The sequence below is a fragment of the Epinephelus fuscoguttatus genome, linkage group LG14 (genome assembly GCF_011397635.1).
Source record: "Epinephelus fuscoguttatus linkage group LG14, E.fuscoguttatus.final_Chr_v1".
NCBI classification, from domain to species: domain Eukaryota; kingdom Metazoa; phylum Chordata; class Actinopteri; order Perciformes; family Serranidae; genus Epinephelus; species Epinephelus fuscoguttatus.
In genome coordinates this window covers 1,330,117-1,355,744 of record NC_064765.1, presented here as the reverse complement: position 1 = coordinate 1,355,744, position 25,628 = coordinate 1,330,117, and the positions used below count along the sequence as shown (strand labels likewise).

The following is a 25,628-nucleotide window of genomic DNA, read 5'->3' as shown; positions in this document are numbered from 1 at the left end:
TCTTGTGGATACAGATGTGCAGACGGATATGACGAGCAGATTTTGGACGATTGTGGCCCAACAGGTGTAACACAGACCTGAACAAGAATAAGTAGGAACACTACAAGCCAGAGATGTGGACTCGAGTCACGTGACTTGGACTAGGGATAAACGTCCATTTGCAATATATTGATATCTTTTCAAGAACGATACAGATTTCGACAACAGCGTTTGTATCGACACAGGGTCAAGTTGGGTTACTTAAGGAACACCAGTGTTCATCCCTCCTCACAGCTCCGCCCCCTCACTCACTCACAAGTCCTCCAACAACACTCAGTAGCCCCTTTTTAAACAGGAGTTGTGCAAATTTGCAGGAAAGCCCAATCAGTCTTTTTTCAGCATTGGCAGTATAAAAACAAAATGCCGCCTACCTACTTTTGTTTATACAGAATGTGCCTTTTTCGGGGCAATGGGGGGCGTGAGCAAGTAACAAAACGTGTAGCTCAGCGTGTGACGTAAACAGTGACGTGGGAGGGAAGCCACGGCTGGTCAGTCCTTCGGTGATTCTCTCATAAGTCGGCCCGTTCTTCACCGTCCCCGTCATCTGACGGTTAATGGCCTCTTCGTTTGCGAGGATAAGGAGGGCGCGCAACTCCTTGTCTCCCCAGTTGCTCATCTTTACAGTGTCTGTCAGGTTTGTGTTTCCCTCTTGCTACTAGCTGCTCGCTAATTCCTGCTATCAGCTGTTTCCTGTTTATCCACCGCCAGTGGCTCGCACGTGCGGCGTCATCAACAGCTCCTCCCACAAGTCATCAACAGCTCCTCCCACAAGTCATCAACAGCCCCTCCCGCTGCAGAAGGCCACCTCAGTCTGTTTAAACTAAAAGGGTTCCACCAATATGTCTACCCTACGAGGAGGAAAATTGGGCACCTCGGATCAACTCGCCAATCCGGCTCTGTGTGTCTAAACGCTCGCAGCTTGCCGGCAAAACGGCCCAACATTTGCGGAAAACCTGGCAGTGTAAAAGGAGCTATAGAGACACAGAGCTGATCTGCTGTTTAATCTGTCTGTTCATTAGTCTACAGTGAGACATCGGTCTGTACGCTGCACATGCTATGAATGAAGTTACCGCAGCAGCACACGTGCAGCACAGTGCTGCTAGTTTGTGTGTGAGGTGGATCACAGTGCGTCACCGTTCTTCTTGGTAGGTGAAGTTTATTGTGTGACACTGAGACGGCGCCTGGACGCAGGAGACAGATGGGTTTAAAAAAAAAAATCCAGCGACAACACAGACGCTTCATTTACAAGACGTATGTAATGAGGACAAAGTGTCTCTGTCTCCGTCCCTCCCTCGGCCTGTCTGTTGATGCAGAAATAAGATTAAAATATTTAAATAATTTTCCAGCAGTAGATTCATTTGAAAGGCCGACAGATGGAAAACAAGTTTTTAACTCCGCCCACAAAGACTTTTAATAGTTTCAAACCTACCTGACACTTTTATAGTCATGTTATAGTTTAGTGTTTAAACTTGTGTAGCTCCAGTGCTGTGTGCTCAATGTTAACGTACAGCCCTGCTGCATGTGTCATGTACATGATGTGCAGCTGAATATTTTCAAACAGAAAATAAAATCCTTGTCTTTGTGTTTTATTTTGATCACAGCCTGTTTTTATAAAAGTGCTTGTGACAGCTCAAATGTGGCTTTAACTTGTAACTGAACATGTTGCCCATTTAGTAGAGAACACTGAGATATATATCGTGTTATCGTCAGTCAGCCTGTAAATACTGAGATATGAATTTTGTCCATATGACCCAGCCCCAGGTCCTTACGCTCAGTTTGAGAACCACTGCTTTATATCTCCAGGCTGGTTTAACCATTCACTGTTTGACTCAAGTGCTGAAATGCAGCCAGTGAAACGCTGATTAAAACAACTTGTGTGACCCACAGGTCAGAAAACTTTTCTCAGTCTGAACCCAGATGTCGAGATTCCTGACCTCTAAATCATCAGGTCAGGTACAGGGTGAGGAGATGAATGAATGAGGGGATGAATTCCTTCAGGGCTGCTTCTAAATGAAGCTGCAGCAGCAGGTGACAGCGTACACCCATCATGAGCCTGTGCAAACAACACAAACAACAACAACAAACAAAAAACTTGGCATGTGAGGCTGAAAGTCAAAGCTGCTGGAACACAGCACAGTGACTGCAGTACATCACCTTCAGTCGTACAATGCAGTGCAAGTCATCATGCTCTCCCAGAGGAGAGGGTGACATCTGCCAGGGCGCCACATTCACAGGCTGACACTGCCCTCTGGTGTCGGACGCCAGTACTGCAGCCGGCCTGGTGCATCGGCCCTCGGAGTGGGGATTTATTATGACACCTTCTACCAATGTCAGGACAGCGGACGGCCCTTAAATTCTGCTCTCTAATTGAGTTCAGCTTGTTAAGGAGGTGCGATTAGTCCTCGACGCAGAGCCCATCTCGGCTGTAATTACCAGACAATTACAGAGCTGCTGCCGCTGACACCGACCCTGCAGCTGGCTGCCGGGGGGGGCGGAGGGCGAGGAAAATAGTCGACTAGTCTTTTCTGTCCAATTACAAAATCATACAGAGGATCAGGAGTGGCAGGGAGGGGAGACAGGGGAGAGCCGGGGGAGGGGAGACAACAATACTTGAAGTTTTTAATTTCTAAAGTTCGGCTCAAACGTGAACTCTCCGGGGAAATCATGAAAACAATTTGTTTCCCGCGGTGACTGGTGTGAGAGTCTCATTACACCAATCAAGAGAGGACCTGTGGTAAATGTAGAAATGGGACAGAGTTAAATGAACGTGACGCCTCTACATGTGCTGCTGCTCCTCCAGAAAGCTGACAGAGGGACGTCTGTTGGAGATGTTTCAGTCCCAACATGCAATTCTCATGAACAAAAGCTGGTTGCACAGGGAGGGGCAGGGAGGGGGGGCTGCTTGTGCCCCTGAGATTGTAATTTCGCTGCCTGTCAATCATGTCGGTAATGACACAGAAAAACAGAATGTCCTGGGGCCATCTCGCAGCCTGCAGGGAGTTCTCCCTCCCTCCACACTGAAGCCTCCCATTAATGAGCAGCTTATGACAGCGCTGCCGAAGGAGGTCGACTCAATTTACAACAATATTTGCAGGCAGCTAACACAATGAGGATGCCAGGACGGCTTCTGACAAAGCTGTGCTCACTTCTATTAGGACGAATCAGACAAGTTTAAATGGGATGAGAATCAGAATGCAGGAGGAGTACGCCTCCATCCACAATAAACTTTTGGTTGTCGTATTTAAAGTCCTCCTCCAGACTCCTTTTTCAGTTTGTTAAAATACTCTCAAGGCTCCTGCAGCTGGAGGACAATTAGATTTAAGATGTTTAAAGACTTTTATTAATGCTTCTTGTAATGAAATTTAAGATCAGTTTTACAACGACCAAAACTGAAGAAGAAAATGAAACATAAAACATGACTTTATGGGAAATACGTGGTGTTGTTGGAGAGCTTTCTGTGCGATTTCATGTTTCTCAAATTCAAGGAAGGATCCTTAAATCTGTGGTTCCCAACTGGTGGGTCGTGGTCCCAAAGTGGGTCACAGGTCCACTCTGAATGAGAGACAACAAACTAGCTGGACGACATGGCCGTACACGAGTATGACACTGAATATATTACACTGTGTGGACCTTAAACTAATGACTACAGAGAAATCTGAGTCTGTGTCTGCACAGTTTGGAACCATGGCCTTAAACAGCTAAATTTCAAGGAGGCTACATCACCAAATCCTGCCCAAGGACTGTTCCAAAGTCAAGGATCCTTTCAGTTTTCAAGGATGCATGTGTGTATCCTCAGCGGGTATGAAGTACCCACAATTCTTTGCGCACGATTTGTTGAACTGAAGGCGGGGCGTCTTTAATGAAAGCTGCACCAGTGGAGCTCGGCAGTACTTGGATACACACGTATTTATTTGGATTAATGCCTCCAGAAGTTTTTATCACACAGGCATGAAAACGTGATAATTGTTCTCATTGTTTCAAATTTGATTGGTGTATTTTCTGGATGAAGCGCAGTGAGAACGGCTGCATGAACACATCAGAATATCCTGCAGGTTAAAGGAAGATTACACGGCGGTATCAGGTACAATCGGCCTGGTCAGCTGTTTCAGAGCAGCGCGACTCATCAGATCAGATCAAACATTCCTGTTACTATACTATTTTTTAAGCGGAAGTCAAGTGGAAGTTTGTGTAAAAAGTCTCCCCTAAATAAATAACTGAAATAAAGTTGTGATTCTCCGTCTAGTTGCATTTTTTTCCCCAATATCGTAGATAAACAAATGTCCATGGTATGACAATCATCAATCTAAATATCAGGGTATACCTGAAAACTGGTTTGTCACTGCAGCCCTCTCTGAGATCAGATCAGGACATCGTTACTTTAACCCTCAAAACAAACGCCCCTGTGAGCAGGTTGAAGCCTGAAATACATCCCATAATCTTTTCTTAGAGCGACTGATGTCTGTGTTTTGTTCACGTTAGTACTGTAAAGAAGAGTCGAGTCTTTGGGGGGAAGTTGTGACATCAGATTCTGTCCCCTCGAGCTACAGTTCACACTCGACTCCCCGAGGAGTCCTCAGCGAAGGTAAATACAAAGTGATCACAGCTCAATAATAGAAGCACCAAACCAGTCGGTGAGGGATTCACACGTGGTGCTTTGGGGACGTAATCTGGAGGCTCTGATGTTTATTCCTGTGCTCTGTGTTCTGCTGAGGTGCCCTTAATCAAGATACTTCACCTTCAGTCTGTGTCACACCGCCGCTCATCAGCAGACACAGAGAACGACCTCATCACGTGTGTCTGCACGAAGAAGGAGCAGAATGAAAAACATCTTCTGTCTGTTTGTTTGTTAAAATCCTCCTCCACTCATAAACTTCTCTTTATGTCCCCTAACATGTCTGACCTCGACTCTCCTGCTGTGTGTCTGTGCAACGTTTGACACTACAGAGGTGTTTTCACACTCCTCTACTGAAGGGGGCGCTGTCTGTGCACGTCCCTAAAATCTGAGATTCAAACAAACACCACCTTACACAGAGCAGAGTTAGCGTTAGCATCATGAGAGTTTCCACAGTAAACATGAAAGAGCGTTAAGTTTTTGGATGTAAACCGAACCCTGACGCCTCCGTCTACTGACAACCAGAAAACTATCATGGCAGATATTATTGTTTTTCTGCCTCCAAATGCCGCTCATGAGCTCGTGGTTACAATATAGGAAGTCGTATGTACATGACTAACTCGGTGTTCAAGTGGTTAAGTTGTGAGAACACAGCAGCAACATGGACGTTACTGTCGACATCTAGAAGCCACTGAGGCGAGCAGTTTAGTAACGCAGGGAACGCAGAAGGAAGGCATCATGACAGAGGCAAAAGATGAGGTTGTTAAGAATATCAACATTTTCCTCTGACATATTCTGAAGTTACGAAGATCATCAAACACATCATAACTCCAACATGTGAACTGTCAGAAATGCTGCGTTCAAATGAGGTTGAGTTTAATGAGTTCATGAGAAGAGTTCATATGAACGTCTTGTGGTGTTTACAACCTCACATGTTTAGTTTGGTTTATTTGATTTGAAGAGGACAGTGTGCCGTGACATGAAATATTTACAAGAAATGAAAACATGGTTGCACCAGATTTAGCGAAATGCTAATTCCCATCTGTAGTCCTACACACAACTAGTAGACGCAATAAATAGAAATAATTTAAGGTGCAGTGCAGACGACAGTACATCCATGTGCCTAACATAATAGAGGCAGTATGTGCACACTGCACAGCACAAAATATAATATAAAACACCTTGTAAAGTGACCAGGTTACCAGTGCAGCTGCCTTACATAATAAAAACAGTAAGTGCACACTGCACGGTACAGAATACAACATGAAACGCACATGTCAAGTTGTTAAAACAAGCTCCATTTGAAGGTTGTTAATAAGACAAGAGGGGACGTTAATATGGACTCTGCTCATGAACACGGTGAAACCAATCACATTTCATGGCAGCACATGTTGTAACGCCAACCCTGTGGGACACCGAAGAGAATGCTGTACACAGCTCAGTTTTTGCACGGTAACCTGCAATGATGTTGAAAAAGGTCCTGGTCAGAGCTGAGTCAAGTTCTTCCACACCAAACTGGGAAAACCATCCTCTTTCTGTGCACGGGGGCTTTGTCAGGTTGAAACAGGAAGTTCAACTGGTGCCACACACTTGGAAATTCACTGTGGTCTAAAATATATTTCTGTGCTGCAGCATTAAGATTTCTCTTAGTTGGAGCTAAACCACACCACAAAGAGCCCAGATGAAAACGTTAACAGGGTCGTCCACAAACTAGAGGTGTACCGATACCGATACCAGTATCGGAAATGCCTCTGATACTGCCTAAAATGCGGTATCAGGTATCGGCGAGTACAGCCTATGACCAATCCGATACCACGTAATGCCTCACGTCATTACGTATACGGCTGCACTTTAACCTGTGTCTTGATCTGTGTCAACACTGGATAATAATAATAAAAACTTTTATGGCATTCATTCTACTATTATGTATTTATTTCTTAATATTTTAAACAGAGTTTTAGGAGTTGAGACATACAACAATTCATATCCCATCCATTTTTATTTTACACGCTGGTATTGGATCAGTACTCGGTATCGGCAGATACCAAAGGTTCAAGGATCGGTATCGGTATCGGGAAGGAAAAAGTAGTATCGGTACATCTCTACCACAAACTTTTGACCATGTCTTGTGTCTGTGAAGGTTCCTCTCTATTATCCAGGTGATGATGTCATCAGTTGAATCCAAACAGATGAACTGGAGATTAGACTGAAGACAAACTGTGCACAGACAGGAAACATCTTCATTCACAGCTCCAGTCCAGTGATTTGGATTCTCCAGACGATGAGCGCGACCAGCCGCTCCGGCACACAGCAGCATTAATATGCACATAAATAAACCATGAAATCAAAAATAAGTAACTTCCAACAGACTCTGCTTCACTTCCTCTATCCCTGAAAATCATGTCACATACGAGCACGCTCTGCCTCGAGGTGTTACAGAAACATTGCAGGAGAATTTCACAGCACATTATTCAGAGCAATATGTATGGAAAGAGGCTGCGCTTTACCGCCTGTATACATCGAGCACCGACATCTGACCTTCTGCTGCTCCACTGGAGCCGCTCAGTGTCCGACAACAAAACACTGCAGCTGTACTGAGCAGCTCCCAGGTGTGTGTGTGTGTGTGTGTGTGTGTGTGTCACTGTGTGAATGTAAAGCAGCTCAGCGCACAGGAGGAAAGATGATGCATGCTTAGCAGATAAACTCTGAGTGAGGCTGAGACTGCAGGAGCTGCTGTGTGTGTGTCTGTGTGTGGTACTGACCCAGACTGTAGGCCAGGAAGTCGGCGGAGAAGCACTTGGCACCGTGGCTCATGGATGTGTCGTTGTGCGTGTTTCCTCCAAACACCAGCATCGTTCCGCTCACGATCACCGCTGTGTGGAGGTAACGGAAGAAGCCGCTGTCTCTCAGGATGGTCCTGCAAACACACACAGAGGTCGTTACACGTGTTGGTGTCATACAGCTGTTACTGACAGGCTGATTAAAAAATATTTTTTAGCTATAGTGGCACTCCCCCATGATGTTTTCATATACAGCTGGTTTTGTTCTCCTGTATTTGCAGAAAACGTCACAACACTGACTTCCTGTTGACCATTAATGCAACTAGAGTCACCGACCCCTGGTTGTATGACTCCGCCCACCAGTCCACCCTCTGGTTGTATGACTCCGCCCACCAGTCCACCCTCTGGTTGTATGACTCCGCCCACCAGTCCACCATGTGGTTGTGTGACTCCGCCCACCAGCCCACCCTGTGGTTGTATGACTCCGCCCACCAGCCCACCCTGTGGTTGTATGACTCCGCCCATCAGTCCACCCTGTGGTTGTATGACTCCGCCCATCAGTCCAGTGTCTCTGACAGTCTCCATCCATGTCAGTGAAAACATGGATGCTTCACACACAGAAGATCTATACAATCAGCACAGTTTCAAGATTAGAGTCACCAATTCAGTATCTGACCAAATGTCTCCCCTTCTGTTCCTGAGATATGACGTTAAAACATGATGATGTCACAGTCAAGCTGACCTTTGACCTTTTGACCTTCATTATTTTATCCTGTTAGACATTTGTGTCAAGTTTGGTCAGAATTAGTGAATGAATTCTTCAGTTATGGACAAAAACATGTTTGTGAGGTCACACTGCCCTTTGACCTTTGACCACCAAATTCTCATCAGTTTATTCTTCAGTCCAAGTGGACGTTTGTGCCAAATTTGAAGACATTCCCTTGAAGTGTTCTTGAGATAGGAGGACAGAATGGACAAACTGATGGATGGACCACCTGAAAACATAAAGCCTACAGCCACAGCTATCGCCAGCACGTGAGGTCACAATGACCTTGACCTGAAACCTTCGACCACCAAAATCTAATCAAGTTTGCGTCAAATTTGAAGAAATTCTCTCCAGACCTTCTTGAGATATTGTGTTCACAAGGATGGGATTAAGGATGGACAGACAACCCAAAAACATAATGCCCTGGGCCACAACTATCACTAGCGTGGAGGCATAAAAACATGTTCTGTGAGGTCACAGTGACCTTGACCTTTGACCAATTTGCTGTTTGTGCCAAAATTGAGGATATTCCCTCAGTGCCTTCTCGCAATATCGCGTTCATGAAAAATGAGACAGACGAGGGTCACAGTGACCTTTGACCACCAAATTCGTATCACTTATCCTCCTCAAAGTGGACGTTTGGGCCAAATTTGAAGAAATTCCCACAAGTTGTTCTGCAGATATTGTGTTCATGAGAGTGGGATGGTAGGACAGATAACCTGAAAACATAATGCCTCCAGCCACGACTATATTTAGTCTTATATATTTATACTATACTTATATATTAGTGCAGTTTACGTCCTCCTGATTGAAGCTTAAATGTTGCAGAGTTTGAAGATTCTTCCAGAGGAGTGTGAATATACTTTCTGAAGCTCACAGTATTTTAGATTTTATGAAAATAACAAGTTACTAAATATTAAATTTGTTATTCTTTTTAATAAGAACAAAGTCTGTATTCGACACAGAGGAGAAAAGTGAAGGGTGCAGTGAGAGTCTTGAGTGTCGGCTTCAGTTCAGAGTGGAGTCAGACTGCAGACTTCATCATCTCTGTTTACAGCCCAATAAATAAAATCAAGAGTCATTTAAAACATTGACTTCTTGTATAACTTGTTTTGTTCTGTTTCCATGTGTTTAACCTCGAGGAAACAGCCGCTGCAGACTCTTGTGATCACAGTCAGTTACTGTGAGATGCTCTGATAAACCTGAGACATGTTTTCATTCTGACACTGTGATTTGAGTTCAACACGTTTGTGTCACGTTAAAACCAAATGTAACTCAAAGAAAGTGAACAACACCATAAATAAGCTCTGACACATCTGTGCTGTATCTGTGACTCCTCTGTTTACCTGCTCGTGACCTCCTCATGTGACGATTATGGTCACAGGCTGCATGTCTATGGATCGTCCAATCAGAGTGATTTTCCATCTCAGACTGTTTGATTTGATTCATGTTAAAGTCTGAAAACTAAACGTAAAGCCTACCTACCATGCCTAACGTTAGCTTCTATAACATCAGTAACGTTATGACATCATCAGTAACCTTCACCAGAGTCACCTTCACTAGTGTCCAGTATGTCCATCCTGTTTAACATTTAGTGGTGAGACAGACTTGCACAAGTAGATCAGGTGGAAGAGTGTTAAATGTGCGCAGTTTATTTTCAGACATTATTACATCAGAGATCAGATTTATTTTTCACTCAGGACGTTCCACCTGCCTGAACACAGCATTTACTGATCTGGGCAAGTGTTGATGTGGAGCTGTGGCAGGAGAAAAGATGCTCTGGTGGACACACAGCGTCACCAGCTGAAGAACACTTGGTAACAACATAGTTAATCTAGAGATAACCCCTGCAGATGTTTTTTAACCCATCCACCAAACGGATGGTCAAAGAGTCAGTAAAATTTCGGTTGACCTAGATTATCTTTGGTTAATTACAGCCCTACAGTTTACAGTTTTATAACCTCTCCTGTCCCCTGAGTGTGTAAACAGCCTGCACAGCCTCCCCGTTAAATCTGTTTTTACAGGATCTGGTTCAAACAAATGGATTATTCTGGGCAGTAGAATGAATAGATATGTTCACTGTCTGTTTTCATGTGAAGCTCTCAGAGCTTATAATGTCCTCACTGCGAAGCACTTTGTGCTGCATTTCTTGTATTATAGGTGCTCTATAAATAAAGGTTATCATTATAATTCAGGGTTCCTACATTATTATTATTACTACACATTTGGAATTTCAAAATTCCATACTTTTCCATATCCTAATTTCCCCCGCTGTTTTTTTTTAAATTTTTTTTATTTTTTCAGAGAATATGCGACATCTGAGTAAATATATCAATGTGTCATATTTCACATCATATTTAATTATTCTTAACAGGCGATTGTAGCCAAGTACCATAATGGCATGCAAATAAAAACTCAGGTAAGTTCAATGTCTGGGCTGAGGCAAAAAGGTTGGGACTCTGGGTGCAAGCCATGCAGTAATGAGACGTCGGTGTTTTTTCCTTTCATGTGGCTCAGAGTCGCCTTCTCCCCCATGTTGGCGATGTCAAACGATTTCACACAAAGCTTGCATCTAGCTCTGTGTGTGAATTGGCAATCCTTGGCCAACCAGTGTTTAGATACGGTATTGTCAGGCCATCCATCCAAAAACTTGCATCTACCCACTGTGAACCACGTGAAACTCGTCTTCTTGTCGAAGGTGCGGTGTTGGAGTGAAACTTGATACCTGGGGGGCTGGAGGAGGGTCATGGGGCAGCGGACTGGACAGACCACTTGTCAATCAGGTAAAAGGGGCGGTATGTTTTCTGAGACGTTTGCTCTCACACAAACTGTGCTTGGCCCGGCATAAAACACGATCCGGACTGATTAAATTATTTACAGACTATTTTAAACTCAGATTTCTTTTCGGTTGTTTTTCTGTTGGAAGGGTTCACCCACATGATGAGTTCAAGGACTGTTGGAAATTTGAAAATTGAATGATAGTTTCTGTTTTTCATCTTAACAAAGAGCGTTTTGCAGGTGTATTCGTCACAAGAAAAAAACGCTCTTTTTCACAAATGCTTGGATTGTTCAGGAGAGACAGTAAAGTGGTGTCTTAAACCTTTTATAAAGCCACATCTTTCGTACCCAGATTTAGATCCAGATGTAAACGAGGTGGCAGCCTACATGGAGTTCAGATCCTTTGGATCCTTTTGATGGTGGGAAGGAGCATGCTAACATGTTTCCTAACCTGGCAGTGACTGAATGTTTTCACCATCCAGTCAAAGAGACGTCCAATTCAAGAACGGAGAACCAGCTTCATGTGAGGGACTGGAGCCTGGGGGGGGTTGATCATGAGGCAGCTTTGACTGAGACATAATGAAGGGCAACAGGTCGGTTCTGGTACTGAGCTTTACCGTGGGCAGGTGGGTACAGGTTTTCAGAAATGACCCGTGCAGGACTCTGCTTCACCCGCCCCAAAACAAATCCTCACCATTTCCTCTTGTCCACGTCGAACTTGTACAGGTCTCCAGCCAGGCCATACTTGTTGGCGCTGAAGGCCTTGTAGCCTCCGTGGATGTAGATGGCTCTGGTGCTGGGGTCGAACACGCTGCTGTGGCCGTAGCCGCCCTGGACCAGAGCGCCGTCTGTGGACACCAGGCTCCATGTGTTCTTCACTGGAGGGTCACACAAAGAAACAGAACATGATGATGTGACAAAGTGAAGGAGAGTGCAGAGAGGTTCAGACAGGTCTTTGTCACGGAGGTGATTTCAGCTGAACTCAGTTTACACTGCGCTTTATTAGCCAAAGACAGTTACGCTGATATAAATCTTGTCTTATTGTTCCTGAAATGCATCACGAGTGCAGAAGTGGCATCAAACTGCCATCAGATTTTATTGGTGACCATTCAGGTAACGATAATCACCTTCATTTGTGAGCAAACAGGACATGCGCTCATGTCCATCGGCCACAGCGGCAGCTTCATTTGTCCCATTCTCTCAGACAGATTGGCTTTTAGAAAACAATGAGACCTCTTAATTGAGTTTGGGCGCCTGCCAACCAGGAACAGAGTCCAAAGCTCGTTAGCTTCGTCTTGATGGCCGCTGTTAATCTGCGGTTCTTATGAACTGATTTATCAGGGCAGGATATTAAGTCAGGAAGCAGCTAAAGGTTTGGAGCACAGGTGTGAAGACGAATCCACAGACCTGCAGCTCTCTGCTCGCCACTTACCGATGTTGTACTCCTGCACCAGGCTGATGTATCCGTACAGAGGACAGTGTCCAAACATCACCAGCATGACGGGATTGGCCCCCTCCTGGACGGGAGGCACGATGTGGGCCGAGTGTCCCACCACGGCATAGTGCTCTTTGGCTCGCGGGCTCAGGAGGACCCAGGTCTGGTTCTGGATGTGGAACACCCACAGCTGGCTGGAGACGTTTCCTGTGGAGTCGATCTTTCCTCCGTACATGTAGATCTTCCCCTGAGGAGCAGAGTCAGATCATACAGTCAGACTCAGCAAACATCCAGTGACATCGACACATGAAAGTTTAAATTTCAAAGACTTTGTTAAACACGACCCTGATGATCCTCTGTGGATCCACCACCAAGACTGTATTTGGTTGGCTGTCCGTTGACCAGGACATCTCCGCGTTTCCAGCAGGATTGTGCCTCTAAAGGCGAGTTCTTTAAAGCCAGAGCGTGATCTTTTCCTGAGGAAACATCCAAAACTGAGACTGACTGTGCGCCCGCTGACGGATCAGGACTGAATCAAAGCCCAGATTAAAGCCCAGTTCCACTGTGGTGATCATGAACCATCAATCTAATGAAATCTAATAATGAAACTTAAACACAACCTGGGATTTTCCAAGAAAATAAAAAGCTGAGCGATGATAACCTTCCATCTGTCCTTGAGATGTGAACAATAAGACAGGTCATGATCACGTCAGTCTGACTCTGGAGCTCAGACATGATGACGCCTCCTGATATTCAGAGCCACAAGTTTTACTCTCCTGATTTAATACTAAAAATAAACACAGCTTAAAAATCAAGTGTTCAGTGTTGCAGACAGAGGAACCCTCCTGAGACAGAGTCCTGAGAGTTTTTACCATGAGCAGTGTTTGTACCTCAGTTTGTGAGCTTCACAGCTGATTTGTTCAGTTTTAGACGTGATTGATTTTTTTGTACATTTGGTTGATTTTCTGACGAGAGGTGTTGTGATGGCTTTGTTAGTAGTTTGATAAATGTCTTGTAGATGGGTGTGTAATTTAGGCAGGTGGCAGAAAGAAGGGTCAGCACTGACGTCACATTTAGGGGTTGGTGGTGTTAACTCATCAGCCGCTATTAGCTGCACCTGGGCAGAGAGCTGGGAGGACTTTGAGCTGAATGGACACGCCAGGAGGACGTCGCCGGAGGCAAGACGTTCTAAACACTGACCACACACCCTTCAGATAGGAGAGGTCACACTCACCCAGGGAAGTCCATGTTATATTTGTCACGTATAATGCAACACGTATGGAGAGGTGCTAAATTACAGCCTTAGCTAACGAGGTTTCTTGAGCCTGGTTTGGCAGAGCAGCGTCACAGGAGGCCTTCAGTTCTCAGACCTTTGAATCCGCCCACTCCCCAAAGTTTGAGTTGACTGGTTCACATGTCACTGTGTCATGAAACAGCTGTTTCTCTGTTGGTGTTCACACCTGATGTGTACCTGTGTACCAGAGTACACATACGCCATACTGAAGACCACCTTTTAAAGTGACTTCAGGCACAGAGCGGTGTACCGAGCCCAGGTACAGTACGCATTGTTCACACTAATCAAATGAAATGGATTTTAGGGGTCAAATGTACTTTGATTTAGATCCCCTAGTTTTGTTTTTTAAAATGTATTCTAATTTATTTCAATTAATATATTTGTTTATTACTTCTTAACTAATATTGTAACCAATAACAGTTTTGTCAAGGGTTAAAATATCCTTTGTAAGTTTATCTTTATTTAATTTACCACTAATATCACTTCTGCATATATGAATGCTCACACAGTTAATGTTTTATTTTATTTGATCGCTTTATTACTTTATCTTAAAAAAAAAATAAAGAGGGAAAAAAAACCCAAAAACTTTGCAATTTTATGCTGGAAAATTTGCTCCAACTTTGTTTAAAATAAAATTTTAAGTCAAGAAAAAAAAAAAACCTCATGAAAATTAGATCACATCTGGAAAACTGCCAGAGTTAGGAAGGCATGTTATCATTAAAAACTGGCAGTAAAATAAATACAAAATACAACTATTAATTAATTATTTTTATATTATTATTATTTTTACTATATTTAACTATTTAATTATATTTATTTAACTTTTTTCTCTGCCCCTCCCCTCAGCCAAAATACAAAAATAAGTCCCTCCCCGGTGCTTCAACAATTATTTGACCCGCCTCCCCTCGTATAAGTAATGAACAGTCCCTAACCTGCTGTGCTGCCTCTCAGAGAGCTCTCTCATCATATCATCGTAACAAAAAGAGCGTTTAGCGGTCGTATTAAAGTCACAGGAAACAACTCGATTTCACAAACACTCAGATTATTTGTTTCCAGGAGAGACAGAGGAGTCGTGGCGTCTTCATCTGTTTATAAAGCGGCGAGGCGGCGTGTGCTTGAGAGACTGAATCGGTACATTATGTGCTGCTGCGAGACTTAAATCACTTCTATCTGTCATGCATCAGGACTGATTTGATTCCACTTTTGTCTGTGAGGCCCACATTGAGCTGCAGCGCACATCCGCACACCGTGATGCAATTTGTGTATTACAAACAGTCTGCGGCTCAAAGTCGCCTCTCTGAAACCTCGGAGCAGACACGCTGCGTCTTCCTCTGAATCCTCCCTCTCCCTAATTTATTATTCCATCAGCGGCTCCGCACAGTCTTTCTGGCTTCAGCACTTCACTGCAGCATATCAAAACCCTCAGATTTAAATATTAGTTCCAGACAACAGACAGACTCCACTGAAAGCATAAATAAGAGGATGCAGAGTTTATAATGTTTCTGCCTCATTTCATTTAGTTGTCAACTGGTCTTTTCTCTTCTGAAGCTCTTCTTCAGATCACACTGAGAAGCTGCATGTAAAGACACTAGGATAATATCACACAGCACAGTGTGGAGTCACGCTGCCTTAATGTACATCCTGAGTCACAGAGGATACACACTTCTCCATCTACTCACCTCATGAAGAGCCAGCGAGTGGCCGTATCGTGGCGTGACAGTGTGGACGGAGGGGTCAAGGGTCAGCCAGCTCCTGGAGCTGAGGTTATACCTGCAGAGAGACAACAGGAAGGTGAGGTGACATCACAGGACAGCTTTAAAGAAATCCAACCATGTGACAGTCACACTACGTGAGGTTATTTTAGCACAGATGGTGGTTTTTGTTTTATTAATTTATTATTATCACTATTTATTTTTTGTTGTCTCCGAGAATGTCAAAGGTCACTGAGCAGTGTCGGTCTCTGTTCTTTGCTCCTGTCAGATCTTCATCACTGCAATAAATACGACCTGCACCTCCATGTAAACAGCTAAATCAGGGCTCTAAGCAGGAGGAACTTAAAAAATGTCATGACTTTTTCAAATGTAAAACACAATTATTTATATCTAGAAAATATATGCAATAATTGAGAAAAATAGAATTTATATATACAACTTTTTTTCCCAAGTGACCACAAGTATAACTGCAAAAAAACAAATGGGGCTTCACATAATACATACACTGAATTATTAACATGTTTCAAACCTTTGCTTACAACCTCTCACGTCCTCTCCTCACTGCTCTGTGGGTTCGATTTCTGAGTTTGAACACTGTTGGAAACATGCGGGATAACTAAGTTCACAACTCAACAAAATACAAACAAAGATCTGGTCGTGTTTTAAACATTTTGATTAAAAAATGTTGCATTAAAACCAAAGTGTCAAACGACAAGGACTGTGGTGAACTAGAATCAGCACCCTGCGGTTTTATAACTCTGCACACAAGTCAAGTTTCTGTTTTTGTGAGTAAAAACTGTGAATTGTTGCTGCCAGCTTCACTGTGTGAATATTGAGACTTGACAGGTGATAATGTTTAATAATTCGTCATGGATGGTTTGGAGGTATATGTTATATTACCTGGTACTACATGAATTAACTGGATCATTTTAAGGAAACACCCACGTGGTTGCTGTGCTGACCTTTGACCTTCATTATCTGATCCTGTTAGGCATTTGTGTCAAGCTTTGTCAGAATGTGTGAATTCTTGAGTTGTGGACAAAAACATGTTTTGTGAGGTCACACTGACCTTTGACCTTCACCCACCAAATTCTCATCAGTTTATTCTTTAGTCTAAGTGGACGTTTGTGCCAAATAAGAAAAAGAATTCCCTCAAGCTGTTCTTGAGATATCACGTACACGCCGATAAGACAGACGAGATCACAGTGACCCTGACTTCTGACCCACGACCACTAACAACAGTCAGTTCATCGTTAAGTCCAAGTGGACGTTTGTGCCAGATTTTTGGGCCCCTCACTCTGACATCTCTCCATTTAATGCATGTATGGGTCCTGTTTGTGCATGTGTGTGTATTTCAGGCCTGTGTATCTATGACTACAGAGTGAAAAAACAAACAAAGTGTATCTTCCTCTTATTTGTGTTTTTTCACCGAGACATTTAGCACAGCTGGGTTTTCATTTCTGCTTTTGATTTTGTTGGATAAGATTAGCAGCTCTCTGTTTGTTAAATTCCTTTCTTTGAGTTGAACAGCACCCACGAGCCCTTTCCTCTGTAGTCTGGCCTTGACTTAAGTTGATTTCCTTTGTTAATAAATAACTTTATTTCACCAAACATCTGGTTTCACGTTGCTTCCCTTTTCACCTTTACGAGCTCGGTCTCAGCAGCCTCTGACATGTGAACCTGCTGAACCTACGTGCCTACTACTCATCAGACAGAAGAGTCATCAGGGCCTCACTGTGTTTCTTTCCTTCAGTAAGAGGTTTGGTTTTATTTCACAGACTGTAAGAAAGCAGTGAAACACACTGCAGCTCCATCAGTAAGAAGCTACACAGCTGCACTGAGGAGGATCGTTTTGCTATCGTCTGATCCCTCTGTGAAGAAGCAGTGCAGAGCTGGCACAGAGCTCCTATACAGTCTCATGTGATCGACCTTGAGCAGAAATAAAAGGCTCTCGGCCTGCATGCAACCATAAAACCAAACTATGAGCCGAGGGGATAAGTGCGAGCATCCTGGGTGGAGTTCAGGGCGAGGAGTGTCGCTCTATCCTGTAATTTTACGGTTTTAATTACATCCTTCAGCGTGCGTGCCCGACACACAGCCGTCTGTGCTGAGCCGTGTTCTTGTTGATTTTCAACAGACAGCGTTTTCAGGAAGAAGCGGCAGGACTTCCTGACAGCCAAGTATTACTTTAGCGCTCAGTGTAGCAGGCGTGGAAGTTAAAAATATTGAGATTTCTGCAACAGAGAAGCTGTGTTTCAGAAGCACATTCCCTACAGTCGCATAGCAACAGCAGGACTCGAGTTGGTGGAGAGCAGCAGCCAAACACGCTCACAGGGGAGAGTACTTACGCTTTGACCATGTGATAGTCGGAGGCGTTGAAGACGTAGCCTCCGATAACCCACATGATGCCCTGGTCCACCACGGCCTTGTGGGAAGCCCTCGCCAGCCCGGCCTCGGTGTACTCCTCCCGGCTCCAGAAGGAGGAGTTGGCAGGCACTGAGACGGAGCAGTCTGGACCTGAGGAGGGAGGAAACCACAGAGTCAGGACTCCATGGGAGATGAGATGATGCAGGAAGATCACTCATGCACGATAAACACGAAGCTCCAACCTTTCAGAGGAAAATAAATACAGACCAGATAAATCCAAATAAAAACAAAAAATCTAATCTGTCTGTGCTTCCTGCATCAAAGGAGGATTAAACTTCCACAGACTTCATCAGTTCACTTTAACGTCCTGCAGCAGCGTACAGAAACTTCCCATGAATTGACTGTGAAGGTGGAAAAAAAACATGATCCATTATTGATTTCTCCTGAATAATGAAAGCGAGAGGTGAAAGACGAGGGCAGAGAGGTTAAAGAAGCGTTTAAAGCCTTCAGATAACTGAGCGATTATACAGGTGGAGTAATTTAGTATCAGAAAGTATTATCTGCTGTGTAAAGAAAATGGACAAAACTTTATTCGTTCTTTTAATTTATTTTTTCCATTCATTCGAGATTTAACTGCCTGAACTGTCTTTCAGGAAACAAACTGATAAACGGAGAGTTCAGATCTTTTGAAGGGAGGTTGTGTGACGTATTGATCCACAGTCAGTGTGTTACTGACAGTAGACGCCTGTCGGATCGTCCCCAGTTTGGAGAAGCAGGAGTAGCGGTAATGTGTTGCTGTGGAAGGATGCAGAAGCAAAACATCTTTAACAGCCAGGACACACGGGGGCACGGACGTGGCGCATCATGAAGGCAGGACCGAGCAGGGTGTTTCACCTGCTACACCAGGGGTCGGCAACCTTCACTATCAAAAGAGCCATTTTTGGCCAAAAGAAAATTTGTCTTACTTTTGAAACCAACGTTCAGACTGATGGAATAAATGTCCGTGTAGCAGACAGCATCAGGGAAGTTTAGTCTCCAGGTGTTCGGTTAGTGTTAGGAGTTCTGTAGGTTACTGTACATTACCTGCACTTTCTTTTTCTTAAATCTGGACAACGTGTTCGTAAACACATTTTAAAATACAACTTGTTTCATGTCTGGGCCCACACAGAAGATCTATACAGTCAGCACAGTTTCAAGATTAGAGTCACCAATTCAGTATCTGACCAAATGTCTCCCCTTCTGTTCCTGAGATATGACGTTAAAACATGATGATGTCACAGTCAAGCTGACCTTTGACCTTTTGACCTTCATTATTTTATCCTGTTAGACATTTGTGTCAAGTTTGGTCAGAATTAGTGAATGAATTCTTCAGTTATGGACAAAAACATGTTTTGAGGTCACACTGACCTTTGACCTTCAACCACAAAATTCTCATCAGTTTATTCGTCAGTCTATGTGGATGTTTGTGCCACATTTGAAGACATTCCCTTGAGATATCATGTTTACAAGGATGGAACGAACGAACTGATGGATGGACAACCTGAAAACATAAAGCCTACAGCCACAGCTATCGCCAGTGTGGAGGCATAGAAACATGTTTGTGAGGTCACAATGACCTTGACCTGAAACCTTCGACCACCAAGATCTAATCTACTTTGCGTCAAATTTGAAGAAATTCCCAAATGTCTCCCCTCAGAATTAGAATTCTTGAGTTAAAGCCAAAAACACTGAGGTCACACTGACCTTTGACCAACAAAATCAAGGAGACCAAGGGGACATTTGTGCCAAAATTGAAAAACCTTCTTCAAATATCACATTTACCAAAAAATAAGAGAGACAAAAGGTCACTGTGACCTTTGACCACCAAATTCTTATCACTTATCCTCGACTCAAAGGGAACGTTTGTGCCAAATTTGAAGAAATTCCTTCTTGTTGTTCTTGAGATATCAAGTTTGCAAAAATGGGACAGATGGACAACCCGAAAACTGAATGCCTTGGGTCACAGCTTTCATCGGCGCAGAGGCGTTAAAGTAGATCAGCCACGTAAAATTAGAGAATCAGTGTTGTGATGCCGGCGCAGGCAAACATGGCCTTCATGGTCAGTGCAGCAGCTTCAGTTGATAATGGACACACTCTGCTGAGGCAGATATGTCACACCCTGTCTGTGTGTGTCCCATATATTTTAGCAGTGAGCCCCATAAAGAAATCAATATCAGTTATATTTAGAGTATTTTCACTGCTTTACCTTACCATCAGACAGCTACAGTGAACTGAAGCTGTTATATCGCTCTCTTTAAAGCCAGACTCCACTGAGAAACTGTTTCTGTCAGTGGAGTCTGGCTTTGAAGAGAGCATTGATGGGGAACGACTTCCTTGTCAGAAGCAGCGGTCTGACAGCGAGATGAAGTGGTGAAAATATTCTAAATACAGTGCAAACTAAACTGATACTGATTGTTTAGGTGGCTATGATATGTTTTCCTGCTGCCTCTGTCCACAGCTGTACGTCAGCTGAGCTTCTGTGTCAGTACTCCAGCCTGCTTCTCCAAACTGGCGGTGCACTGACGTCCATCTACTGTAGGTAACACACAGACCCCACTTCCAAAGATCAGAACTATCCCTTTAAGGCTTTCTGGATTTGATGACTTGTTTCCAGACAGATGGCCCTGGCCGGAGCAGCCGGAGCAGCCGTCCCCTGTTACTGAACAAGAACAATGACGGCACCGTAAACCGGAATCACTTCTCAATGAGGGGAAAAGACTCGGAGACGTTCTTTGGAAAACAACGGCAAAGTCAGAAATAGAAAGATTGGCCCCGCCCCTGTTGATCGTTTAAACCGTACAGGTTGAGGGGCAGTTTGTTGGTCCTGTCCGTCCTGCCTGATGAAAGACGAAGATAAAACCTGCCTGGAATAAAACATTTACCAGCTAATTACTGCTTCCACTCCATCATAGAGGAGAAACAGGAAGTGACCCGCTGGGGGAGCTGCATATTGATCATTATCCAAACAATGCCGAAGTGGCCACGTGCCAGCACAGGAAGTGTTGTGATTCACAATCAAGGTCACTTAACCAGTTCCCCTTTTTGTTTTCTTCACTGGCTGAAAACAAAAAACCCTGGTGGCCAATCTTCCTGCAGTATCACCGAGCACACCAAAGTACCTCTGCACCCTGGTTATTATTTCTATAAATAAAACAGCCTGACTTCCCTTATAGACGTAATATGTTGAAGGCTCCACATCTGTGAAAGAGAGATTAAATGCACGACTGGCTTGACTAAACAGGCATCTGTCTGCGTCTGCACTGGTTGGTGTAGAAAATGAGTTCATTTGGGAGCTGGCAGCACGGAGTACACTAAGTGTGCTATTCCTCGGCTAACACACCATGACAGGGTAATAAAGGCTAAAGAAAACGCCAGTCTGCTTCCCAACTCCCTCAGCTTCAGTAATTAGATGGTGAGCACACTGAGCTGCTGATATAACTGCAGTTAAATTAAGCCGTTGTCTCTGCTTGCGCGGAGTGGCGCAGTGGAGCCGTTTAAGAACTAATAGAGCTGTTAGGACGCCCATATGGTCTGATTCAAAGATACAGTAGTGTCAGGCCATCTCAGGAAATATAAATAAAACAGAGCAGGAAGCTGATGCTGCAGAAAGTTCATGTGAAGTCCATCAGGTTCCAGCAGATGGAGGCTGTGGGGGCAGCAGGAGCCTCCATAACACTGGTGGAGGCTTAGAGCTGCTGAAGAGGCGCTGGGTTGAATCACCAGATAAACAGGCAAAATCTGGACGGATAAAGTCAGTCACACTCTTTACTAAACCTCCAACTGCTTCAGAGGAGCCGCTCAGAGCTCTGCTGCAACGGATATTTACTGGGAACAGTTTTTATTTATTCCTGGGTTTGATTAAAAGGAAAATCTACATGAAATTATCTCAAAGTTTATGATATGAAAATTATTAAAAAATAAATAGTGTCAGAGAATCTATGATGAAAAAGGTGATGTGAAATTAGGGCTGCACGATTCTTGATAAAATATTAATCACAATTTTTCTTCCTAAATATTGAGACCATGATTCTCTAACATGGTTAGTATTTATAAAAAGAAAAAACAAACATTTATTGCACTCTTAGATGCTCAAGTGAAACTTAGTAGGGCTGGGCAATACATCGAAAATTAATCCAATTCAGAACCTCTAACCGACGTAATCCTGCACGTCAGTAATTTCTTTTCTTTTTTAATTCTGTTTATACCTTCCCCACTGTGTGTGTTTCTGTACTGTCCCCTTAAAACGTCACATCGTCCAGCCCTACATCACAGCCATGTACTAAAATGCTGTATGTTAAAAACAAAGTCACAGCTTTCAAATTAATAACACAAACTGACCATTATATGACGCCTTTGTCTTGATATAAGCGGCTGTAAAACAGTGGGCATTTCATTTCCTGAACATTCTTCACAACAAAAGTCCATGTTGTTTTGTTATTGGATAGCTTTTATTGTGAAGCTGCCAAAACAGGAAATACTGGGTTTTCATCTGCAGTAACTGAACATGAATCCTATCAAACTGAAAGTAAACATGACACAGTAAAATAAGGCAGATGTCTGAACGCAGGAGAGAGACTGAACGCCAAACCACAGAGATTCACTTTAAAGCTACAAATGTTCTGAACACAGACGTGTTGAAACTCTGAGCTGCTGCACAGACGACACGCGACTCTTAAAGGGGGAGGAGCCTGTCAGTTTCAGCTCGACTAGTTTGGGGTCGGCATGTGTCTGTCTTTGGTTTTACACTTATTTGGAAGATTTTATTGCACTTACTGTAATGTAATGAGAGGTTGTTAACTCACGTAACGTCACCTGTGTGGCGTTTCTTGAGAAAGGAGGAGAGACAGAAACGCAGCCAAGCGACAGGAAAACACAGTAAAGGCTCTCACACTGAGCTAAAATGAAACGAGTGCACATAAACCGAGTAAATAACAATAAACAAATATTTATTTTCTATCAGGGGGGTGGATGATCCTGTTGTTAAAGGAAACACTTGATAGAAATTGGGATTGTTCTGCAGCAAGAACAACAAGTGAACGCAGCATGAGGTGAATGCGAAGGGAATCATTGTTATTTAGAAATGAATCGAGATTCTTCTTAAATTCTTTTTTATTACACAAAAACGTTCACTGTGGTGTTGGGGGGTAAAAATCAGATCCTTTTTGTTCACAGTAAACCAAACCGACTTCACGTTTTACAGAATAATCAGGTTTTCTTAGTATTTGCAGACTGAAGGATGGTTTTATATCGAAGAATTCACTGAAATCCTGAAATCAGGACTTTGTTTAACAGATATCTCCAATAAAAATACGTCCTTTCAGACCCAGATTATCCTGAACACCATCCCTCACTGCAGCTGGAGGAAGTCGAGTCACACAATCTTTCATAGAAACCTTTTTCTTTCTCTTAATTAGACACGTCTTCACTGTTTATACGAGCTGTGTCCCACTGCACCTTCAGCCTCTCTCAGTGGGTGGTACTCTGGACACTTAAAGCTGCTGCTGTGGTCGGCAGTTTCATTTTGGCCTCACTGGGCAAAAATCCCATAATAAACATCGAGTGTTGTAATTCAAGTGCACTGAGAGAAAACTGGGCTTCTGCTCCTCCTCTTGGCTCCTCTTCCAGGAGGCTTTGTCCAGTCACTGGTCATTTCAGAGAGAGGGCGTTCCTACTGGCTGATCTACAGATGCAGATGAGCGTGCACGTCCCTTCAGACGATGAAAGTCTGAATCAGTGGAAGTGAATCCTGCACTGACAACAACTCTCACACTGCAGAGCAACCCATAAAGGAAGACGGACTGATCAAACAGAGTCTGACAAGAAATGAAATAAAACACGAGTCAGTATCAATAAAGAGAGAGAAAATGTTGCTGATAGTTTAGCCTTCTGCTAACCGGCACTGCTAACGGCTGCTGCTTCAAGTTCACGTTCATGTAGCCAACGTTAGCTAGAGCCTCAAATCAGAGTGTGTCCTCCGCCTCACTCCCATCCACTACAGACCACCTCACTGGGAGGAGAGTGGGCAGCAGCTCTGAACACAGACCCCCAGTCAGCAGCTGCAGCAACACAAATCCAGCCAGATCAAACCCACAGCTCCGAGGGACCAGACAGCCCCGACTCCTCGCTGGATCAGCGAACTTTCAGTTGCTGCTGTTACACAGGTTAGACCTGACACTGTGGCTATGACACCAGCCTGCTGTGACATCTGGTACCAGGAAGTTTGAGCTGACTGACTTCGATCAGCGACTGGAGCTCCGTCTCCAGAGCTGCTCTCCTCCCGGGGAAGCTGTCCACAGCAGCAGGGAGTGAGGTGGAGGTACCGCGGGGTGATGAGCAGCTAATTCTTGAGGGCGTTCAAAAACACTCACTCCAAGTGCTGGAGCACACTCTGGCACAAACTGGACCGTTCAGGAATTTGCTGTTGGAGTGAACTGATTATCCCGAGCGCCACACCATCGGAGTGAATGTGTGATGAACTTCACCGTTGGGTTAACTCATGTAGAAACAGTGTCTTCCAACAGCAGCTCTCACATTTAAGTGCAGAGCGTCAGATTGGATTTACAAACGCACCCCTCGGCTAATTTGTGGTCTAATAAACAGACAGAGAGAGAGGAAGGGATTGAGCGAATGAGTTCTGCAATGAAATAAGATTAAGTAAAAGTATTGGGAACAATGGGTTACTGTATGAAGCACGTGCATATGCCCGTTGATGTCTGCCGGGAGGAGGAGAGGCCATTAAGTTTTGCAGCAGGGGGCAATTTGTGTTTTTATTGCGTCTGATTGTAATTATCTGTGAGGCAGAGCGGATGTTTCCTTTGCACCAAGAACACAGAAGGCAGAACAACAGCAGAGAGCAAACCCTGACCGCCGAGCTGCGGAGGCGACAACTGAGCTGTCAGGATCACTGGGGAGTCGGCGTGACACCCCGAATAAAAGCGCTTCAGTTTCCACCAACTCTGTGAAGACACTGATGATCTCACTGTGTGTGTCTGTCGGCACTGATCTTTGTGAATTGGACTGTTTTTTGCAGTGAGGCTCATTCACACATTAAAAAGCCATTTATGTGCCAAACGTGTGCAAATTACCCAAGACGCTGTCTGCACTGCGGTGCAGTCAGGGGCGCATTTCACCATCACAGGTGCTTTGAAAATTACAGTTTCTTTTTGTCTTACGCTGGTTCAACAGCTGAAAAAGTGGCATAGTTTGTGAATTCACCTCTCTGACTGTGACCCAACAGCTCTGTGTATCAAAGGACAGGGAAACAGCCTACAGGGAGGACGCACAGTCACTGTCTGCATGGTGCAGGGACAATGATCTGAACCTCAACACCAAAATCCCCAAAAGAAATCATTATCGACTTCAGGGAAACATTACGCTGGACTCTGCATCAAGGGGTCCTGTTGCTGTCTGCACGGTGCACGGACAATGATCTGTTGCACAAAGCACCTTTAATAAAAATTTTCCTTTAAATAAAATCAGTTGCACAAAACATCCTTAAGTCTTCTCCTTAGCGTTTCCTTAAGTGTTTCTCCTTGTCTTAGACTTTTACTTAAGAAGTTACTTAAAATCTCTCTCAGTACAGTGAACATCTGAACTTCTTTAAACTTTAAGAGATTCCTAGCAACACCATTAAGTAATTTCCTCAGCTATGGAAAAACTAAACCTTAAGTGTCATACTTAAGGAGCAAACTTAAGGTGCTTTGTGCAACCAGCGGCGATGAGGTGCAGCAGGTTGCCAGTACTCCACATGTCTGAGGATCTGACCTGGAGCCTGAGCCCCACCCATGTGGTGAAGACGGCTCAGCA

General features: G+C 44.0%; 1 protein-coding gene across 4 annotated transcripts in view; it reads right to left on the bottom strand.

The window, feature by feature from the left end:
- atrn (attractin) overlaps positions 1-25,628 on the bottom strand; it is a 251,182-nt gene that overhangs the window by 190,009 nt on the left and 35,545 nt on the right. For all 4 annotated transcript variants that reach the window (XM_049596080.1, XM_049596081.1, XM_049596079.1 and 1 more), the window contains exons 6-10: positions 17,765-17,933; positions 15,384-15,474; positions 12,408-12,657; positions 11,670-11,853; positions 7,414-7,568 (exon numbers count right to left, since the gene is read on the bottom strand). In XM_049596080.1, the coding sequence (XP_049452037.1) occupies positions 7,414-7,568; positions 11,670-11,853; positions 12,408-12,657; positions 15,384-15,474; positions 17,765-17,933 (849 nt within the window). The remainder of the gene's footprint in view (positions 1-7,413; positions 7,569-11,669; positions 11,854-12,407; positions 12,658-15,383; positions 15,475-17,764; positions 17,934-25,628) is intronic.